At 38.6% G+C, this 8833-nt stretch overlaps 1 protein-coding gene across 1 annotated transcript in view; it reads right to left on the reverse strand.

The window, feature by feature from the left end:
* The window catches only part of dock1 (dedicator of cytokinesis 1), a 68244-nt gene that overhangs the window by 15019 nt on the left and 44392 nt on the right, over positions 1–8833 (reverse strand). Inside the window, exons 28-29 of the mRNA XM_077738506.1 lie at positions 4598–4699; positions 3575–3669 (exon numbers count right to left, since the gene is read on the reverse strand). Of these exons, the coding sequence (XP_077594632.1) occupies positions 3575–3669; positions 4598–4699 (197 nt within the window). The remainder of the gene's footprint in view (positions 1–3574; positions 3670–4597; positions 4700–8833) is intronic.

An 8833-nucleotide genomic window follows, 5' to 3' on the forward strand; every position in this document is an offset into this window, starting at 1 on the left:
GAGCATATCCTACCGTTAATTAAAGAGTGTGAGAAAAAAAAAAGTAATGAGGTAGATAGATATAGAATGTACTTTGACCGCACTTAGAAGAAATTGCTGCAAGTTGTCTGTTGGAAAGGCAGTTGGAAGGAATTTTGAATTGGTTTCTTAGCCAGTAGTGATTTATTTCGATTAATGGGTGAATTGTTTATAATTGATAAATTGATAAAAGGTATTTAAATATATGTATTCCAAGACTATTTCATTTTTAGCATTAAATGCTTTCATTTTCACATTGTCTTGAATTAAGGTTTAATTAATACCAAAAATTAGGTTACAAATTTGACTTTTTTTTTAAATTTCATTAAATAATCATTAAATGGAATGTGACTGTTGAATAATTAGGCAATGATTCACGAGCAAACATGATCAAATTATCTGGAGAGAAAATTTTGTGGACGAAAAACAAAAAGACATTTTAAGCGCAATAGAACAGCGAAGAAAAAAATATATCGTATTTTTCAGACTATAAGACACACCTGACTATAAGTCGCACCAGCCAAAGAACACATAATGAAGATGAAATGTCAATATATAACTCGCACTGGAGTATAAGACGCATTTTGAGAGTGCAATTTCAATATCAAAAAGCAATAAACCAAACTGTGTTAAAGTAACAATAGTAAAAAGGCTAAATAGGAAGTTTTTCTGATAAAAACAGCATGTTGGTGGTCAGGGAGAGAAAAAAAAATACACAGCCAAGCTATGAAATTGAGTGGCACTTGTAGTCCAGATAATGCTATATTTTATGAAAAAATATTTCACTCACGCAAACATGACGACCAGGGGTTATAAATCTATATTGTAGAAGCTAGAGTGTTCGCTCTTATGCAGTTTACAAGGACATTTTTACTTTACAAGGACTTGGAGATGCAGCTCAAGTCACAACAGTCGCCACGGTAACACTGCGACCGATAATCACCGTGTCGGAATGAACGTCAAGTGCTCTGGTGCCAACCCTCTACATTAAGCGCCTTTTGAATACGACAGATACGTGTCATTAGAATGATAAATAAGCTCAATCAATTAGCTGCTGTTGGAGAAATCACTTCATTATCGTTGATGGCCGGACACCATTTTGAATCGTCAATCTAGGTTGGGGCATAAGCAACCTTCTTACTCCTTGCGGCGACAAGTGCTGATGAACATTTATCGGGTGATCATACTTGCTAATTGAGTTCAGAGAGCATCCTGGGTAATGATCATCATCTACGCTGTCTGAGAAGAAAGTTACGAAAAGATAAGGGGAAGGTCACAAGGCTTTTGTGTCAGATCTAAGACGATTAGCTCAGTTTCACACAAACATGATGAATGTGCCATCCATTTAGCCAAGAGAATACGAAATGGAAAGATTAAAAAAAGTCACGATTTTGTCAAACTTTGCCAAAATGATGCACATGCAATGACGAAAGGACAATTTCTGGATATTTAGTTAAATTTGAGCAATTGTTTGAGTAGCAGTTGGAAAAAAAAGGTTCTTTGGAGGAAATGGCTTATATAATGTCGTGTCATGTGATAGAATTGAGGAAAATTAGTTTTTAGGCAGGAAAAAAAAGGTCAAAATGCTTCTGTTATGATATAGAATACAGTACTCATTATCGCTGTATAATCAGTATAGTGCTTCTATTATAAATATACACTTTTGGGCTTTTTTCATGTGCTTAAACTTGTCTGATTTCCAACACATTGCTAGTTTTATCCCTCATAATCAACATGACAAACCAGACTTCACCCTCTAATCTTAATAGAGTGTTGTACCAAAAATCTGTACCGATCTGAAATAAGAGATTAACTCACTAATTAATGTTATGTTAACTATCACAGACATCCAATGGGTTAATGCTCTGTGGTATCACATAATTCAAACACTGTCAGTTCTCTCTTTGTCTTACCAAATGTCCTCATTAAATAGCATTTAACTGGGATGTTTTCCTTAGCAAGTAACAACAACATTGCAAATGCATGATGTTGAAACATGCTCATTATTCTAATTCGAGCCCAATCTTTTAATGAAGCAGCTGGGAGAGTGGCGGAGTACTAAGACATTGATGATGATGAGGATGAAGATGATTTATAGTGCAGCTTTGTGATTCAGCACATCCGCAGCAGTAAGCAACCTAACTATCAAAACTCACTGGCAAGGGAACACATTCAGCTGACTGTGCAAAATGGACACGCCATTTTTGTTTGACAAAGTTTTTTAAAAACATGTTGCACACTCATCTTGCCCTCCCAGCGAGGATATTTAAGCCAACATGTGCTAATTAAGCTCAAAGACACAAGGTTACCTAGGGGACATGCTGACGTCTAATAAAGACGAGAGGTAATTTTGCTAAATACTGCATTGTGACTTGGGCAGTTTTCTATAGGGACTGAATTATGGGCATGCTAGGTGAGGAAGTACATTTGTAAAAAGGAGGGGGTGCTGAAGCAGCTCCATCATGAGTAAGGCATTCAAATTTGATGCAAAAGGGAAGACCAATACACAATGGGTTCCAATTATGTATAGTTTCCAAATGGCCAAATGGTGTGTGTGATTTTTAAGCATATTTATGAGACTTGTGTAACAAGATTTAGTAGTAATGCCAGCATCAGGATTGTTAGTTTGTGTCCTATCATGAGTAAAATAATAGCCTACATTGGCAGGAAAGCTTTTTTCCATTTCATATCCAAGGCCAGATAGCCTGTGTGACCTGGGGAAGTAAATCATGTGCAACCAAGCACTTGTTTTTTTTAGTATCTAAAATTAAATGTAAATCATATCAGAGAGTATTTATTCCCTCAACTCCCTTATTGATTTTATCTTAAACCTGCACAAGGGACTAAAGATGGAAATGAGCTTTTGGCTATAATCTAACATATTTACACATGAATATGTTCATTACCATTAATATGTTTATGCTCAATATTATGTACTGTCCATTTATTCAATAAATCAAACTCAAATTCAATAAAACATGAATAAAAATATTAGCTTTTTCCTTATTGTAAATAAAAAGATGGTCTATAAAGAGAATCAGTAAAGGATTTTGATTAGTAAATTAACATTAATATAAACAGCATGAAAAATGCCTAAAAAGTTTGATCAATTTTCAATGGCCATGCAGTATATTTCCATTAATAGTAATATTGTCCTCACCAACGAAGCTGCCAAAAAGGCACAATCGTGCATTGTTTCCCAAATATAGCCTGATGCACTAGATTGTTGAAGCTAATATTGTGGTGATGGGAGCACTTGTCATCTATTTCTAATCTATTTCAACCACAGCGGCATCGAACGGGATTGGAAAGAATAAAATAACCAATGACACAAATACTTAATGTTCCGCGATTAGCATTTATAATTCATGCAATTGTTTACTGGCTGCTCATCTGATTGCGGCATTGCCACCGAGGCCTGGTATTGATATTATTTGCATGGAGGGATCGGAGGAGGGAGGAGAACAAGGCGCAGCCATGCTAACCCACTTTTGACTCCTGTTCCTTAGCAACGTCAGCGTGGGGACTTTAAAAGCCACAGCAGCTCGCCACTTACTTGTTTTGCATCATGTTCATTATGACCCAGTCCGAGGGGTAGACATTCTTCCCAATGAGGTCTTTAAACATGATGAAGGTTTCCATGAGGAAGTCCTGCAAAAGAAAGTTGCATGACAATTTGTAGTGGTCCGGCAGAGTAACTTTGCTGGGACTAAAAGCATTTATAAGGATATTTTACAACCCACATCAATTCAATTCAATACACATACATATATGTCTACACACACAAAAAAACTACCAAACTAAAGAGTAGAGTCTTCTACAACAACAAAAAAAAGTTTTAACATTTTCTGTTCTTACTTAGAAGTAGAATATAGTTGGATTCTGAAAAAAATCTGATTTATTGCCCAAATAAATGGAAGAAATGCAATTTTTTGCTCTTCCAAAGCCAATGAGTAAAAAAGTATAAAAATGTCAGTCCGTTGATGGACGTGTTTTAAATTTGGTAGCAATGTGAATTCATTTTTTTTGAGTTTCTTTTTGAAGGATCTCTAAAAACAGTCATTTTCTCTCCAGAAATTGCCACTGTCAAACAAAATGTCAGACCTTATGCGCCTCTCCAGGCATTGCTTCTTGAGACTTTTTGAAGAGTCTATATTTAATAGATATGCCTATTGAATTTTATGCTGCTTATATGTTTTCATAGACTGAATATTGGAAAGGCCCAATAACAAAGACAAAAGAATGGTAACCAATTTCAAAGGTTCAGTCTGAGCTGCATCTTTGTGGGATTTGAGGTGGCTTGTTTGGGAAAGGGGGAAAAAAAAATCTCCCGTGTGAGACCTGGAGACAGCTTTGAAATGTGGCCCTGGCTGCAAGAGGAACAATCAATCTGTGCAAAGATTCCAGCCTCCTCACAGTGATTGTTTGTCTTGCCAACAGCTTCACAGAAGAATAGAATCAAGGTCACACAGTTGGTGCACAAATTCTACTATTCAAGCCAGTGAGGGTCAGTGAAGAAATTGAAATTACTACAATAAAATCAGGATAAAGAATTGCAAAAAAGAATATGAAAACTCACCACTACATCGCTCCTTATTTTCCCAAAGGTGTTGATCAGATGTGCGTAGTGGTAGTCGTCCATCTGCCTCAGAGTAGCGGTCATGCTTGCCACAAAACTCCCCTGCACAACAAAAACATGTAGAAGAAGCGTGTTAAATCGAGGAACTGGATTCCTACGGACTTGCTGGTTTGATTGGATGGGAGTCTGGAAACGGGACACCCCTCGCCTCCTTCACGCACTGTGTTCGATCTCATTAACCCGCTGGCCTACCCTTGTCTCGGTTGATTACGAAAGCTTGTGATGTCCCCAAAGGGCCGCCTTAGCTGGCTCGGGTTTGCCGGCACTGCACACCACAGATAGGCGGTCTTTGGAGGCCTTTCATACGCCTTCAATTAACAGTTTGAGCTTACGCCATTGCTGACAGGTAGCTTTTGTTTAAACTTCAAAAAGGACAAGGAATAGCAGAAAATATCCCTCTGATCATTAAGTGTACACTATAAATGATAGGGGTTCGCAATGCAAAACACATCTGAATAATCATTTGCAGGATTTGCATTGAAGAACGAAAGAGCGTCATGGAGACAATCAAGTGAAATCTAGCAGAGATAAGACGTAATTAAAACCGACAGTGACATCAAGATGGGCTGCCTGTGATAAACTGAATTACGCATGGGGCTCAGGTAACATCTCATTCATTCACCTTGGCAAAAAGAAAACTTTTGAACGGTTCACTTGAGCTGCGCACAAAAATCAAAGAAACTCAACAGAGAAACATTTGATTTTTGTTTTAGAGTTTACACAGCTGATGTATTTTATTCTGTAAACTGATTTGAGGTGTCAAGCAATAGATGTCCTTGCATTGGAAGGGATCATCATCTTTAACTCTCACCATAGTCTCCCATTTTTTGCCCATTTATCTGATCTGCAGCAATAAATTGTGTCAATAAAAAGGCCTTTAAGAAGGTTTGCCGCTCTACTAAAGCAGATAGATGAGCCATCCTATCCTCCTTAGACATTGACGATGAGAATACGTAGTAAGTAACCTCATCAGGAATATTTGTAGTCACATTTCACATCTCTATTCTACTCCCAACGCCTTAACATCTGGTGCGGCATGTGTTCCTGTTCGGCATTTAGATCTTAATTGTGGTGAGGTGATATCGTGATACTTTTTCTTGGCAGGCTTTCTCTTGGAAAATCAGTGTGTCGGCCCGCCCACCAGGTCCCTCACCTCCATTTAATTTGCCATCAGGATTTGCCAGCAGATCCTAGCGCCTACAGCTGCAATTACGTGTGTTTGCACGCTGAAGGATCAGCCACGGACCGGGTATAACCAGCATAAAATGAAAAGTAAGATTGGCTTGTGCATGCCAGTGAGGTGAACCTTATCCAAGCACGTATTACAGTTGCAAATCACCTACCTTGTGTACGATTACAATTACTACTACCCCATATGACAGTTGCCATAAATATCGAATTTTCACGATGCTAAACTTTAATTTAAGCCTCAGTGTGCCAAGTGGCATATGCTTCATCCTTATGGCAATCTTTAGTTTGCCCAACATGTGCTAAACAAGATCTTTATCAAAGGAATGGATTTCCAGCTGAGACAAAGAGTAGACACCCTGTTGCTCTTTTCAAGACTGATCAGCGAGGGGACTTGTAATGAAGGCTTTGAAGTTTTCACCACACTTATTAATAAAGAAAATGCACGGGGAATTTCTGTCAGTTCAAGCAATTAGGTTAGGAAAATTCACACTCCACAGCTTGTCATCATCAAACAAGGCTTTGATTGTTGTTGGTGTTTCCCAACAGAGCAGCAAATATTCCTGACCTCAACACTAAGACGAATATCAATCAGACTACAGACTAACTGACAAATGAACCAACAACCAATGAACTGACTCCAAATGATCCACTGAATGCAAACACAGGAATTAGCAATCATCTACCAATCAATAGATCATCTGATTTATGATCAACAGACTCACAAACCAACCAAACAACAGATGTACAATCCTGACCTACTAAGAAATGTCTAGTATAAGCAGCTAAAAACCAAAATACAAACAGTTGAGCTGACTCACCAATTAAATATATGAACAACTAACCAAACATTTACATCAACTGAATGGAAAACTGATTAAACAACACACTCGCTCAAATAACAAACTGAAAGGATTTATAAACCACCAACTGAATCAATGCACAGGAACGACAAAACGATTAAATGACAAACTAACCAATTATTCTGCAAACAGTCAAATCCGACAGGCTAATCAACCAACCGACTGATCAATTCCAGATCAAACCAGATAAACAAAATCAACATGTAAGGGTTAATGAACGGCATTCAATTTCCGACCCAAATTCACAGGGAAATTGACTGCACAGGTTGGTTAAAGACAAGAATTACAGAGGCAACCATCCATGAGGCCAGGTTGAATTTATTGAAAAAGTGAATGAAACCTGCTAACCAGACCAGCCCTGAGACCAAACAAACTGCACTTCCTCCTACTTGACTCATCTATCAACATTCCAGTCAATCATGTAATGGCCACCATCGAGCTGCAGTGTTTATCTAGTTGATTTCGCCCACCGAGTGACGATAAAGAAAAGCTGAGTGCTGACATCCATCACTGTATCCGGAGGGGGACAATAACCATCTTGTGCTTGAGGGGGCAAATTGAGGTGGATTGTTGGCAGAAATGACAAAAGGGTGATTAAAGCGAGAAATATATTTGGATCCTCCAGAAGAATATATCTCGCTTTCACCCAAAAATATTTATATAATATGTGGATAGTGTGTGTTTGGCCCATACCGTTGAACCATAAATAAATCCCATGGTTTTAATTATGCCTGTAGGGAATGGTATACGTTGGTCTCCAGGGAGTTTTCTTGGGTTGACAAAATTGACTCTACAGCAGGATGAAAGATGAGGACTCATTTTCCTCCTGAAGCCTTGTATGGCATTTTTTTTAATATGCTTCCAGTAAAGAAATACAAAACAATCTACAAGGAATGCAGTAGTTATAAATACCAAAAAGGTATGGAAAATAGAGTGCAGGTGTCAGTAATTTTTCAATCTCACTTTGTATGCAATATCACAATTATCCCAGTCTGAGTAACTGTTTTTTTTCTTTATACTTCACTGCGCTGTGTTGTAGCTTGTTCCAAATATTCATTGATTAGCTATTGAGAGAGAAAGGGGGGTGCTAACGTCCTTTGCCAAGCCATCGCAGGGGATGGAGGGTGCAGAGCTAAGTTCAATAATGTGCTGTCAGTTCCTGCTGAGGCAAATTGTGTGGATTTGACAAAGGCAACGTTAAGAATCAGCATAATAGTCAAGGTTGACAGACAACTAAGAGTTCGGTAGGCCACAACATGTTTCACATTCAACGCCAGGAATTCACATGTCAACACCCTCTTATATGCGGAAGAAAAAAAAACCTTCCTCCTAAAATGATCCATCTACGACCCATGGAACAGCTCTGACACCATAATTCCATCCTATACCCACACTGTAGACTGTGAAGTGCTGTGCGCTATGCATTGATGCACCGGGGAAATCTCAAAGGGCGTGTTTGATATGAAGCAGAGTGATGACCACAGGGCTTTTAAAATACAGTTTAGAGAGACACTGATCAGAGGACATCCAATGAAACTCTTGGCTAGACTGCAAACAGCTCTGTAAATTACAAAGCGGGCAATCTATAAATCAATTTATAATCTCAACAGGGTCTTCGGTTGGACAGTATGGAGGTTCCTTTGACCCCACAGCTCTGCATACGCAATACACGCAAGGCGACAAGGACATCGAACAAGAATCCCTCGAGGACTTGGCTCTGAGCTAATGAAATCAATAGTGGAAGGCATAGGAGTCACTCCAGCGGTTATCCAGCTGAGAAACTGTTAGCTTGCACAACCACATCACTGAGAACAAACTAATAATAAAAAACAAGAAGTCTTTCGTTCTCTGGTTCACTAAACAGATCCCCTGGGTGGGGGATCAGTCCATTAGACAAAAAAGTCATTAACCCTGAGTGGTTATCACATATGTGCTCCAAGGTCAAGCTCTTGGGGAGAGATATGAGACCGTTTAGAGCCATGGCTGTGGCTCGAATCAATAACAAGGTAAATCAGTATTGAAAATATGTCAGTACCTATGCTTGAATCCATAATGGCGATGTGGTGTGTCAATGGTCACAGTAAAGAAGTAAGGAACATTTGAGCAAGTTTTGAGAAGAGGAAGG

This window comes from Stigmatopora nigra, chromosome 18, assembly GCF_051989575.1.
Source record: "Stigmatopora nigra isolate UIUO_SnigA chromosome 18, RoL_Snig_1.1, whole genome shotgun sequence".
In the NCBI taxonomy this organism is placed as follows: Eukaryota; Metazoa; Chordata; class Actinopteri; order Syngnathiformes; family Syngnathidae; genus Stigmatopora; species Stigmatopora nigra.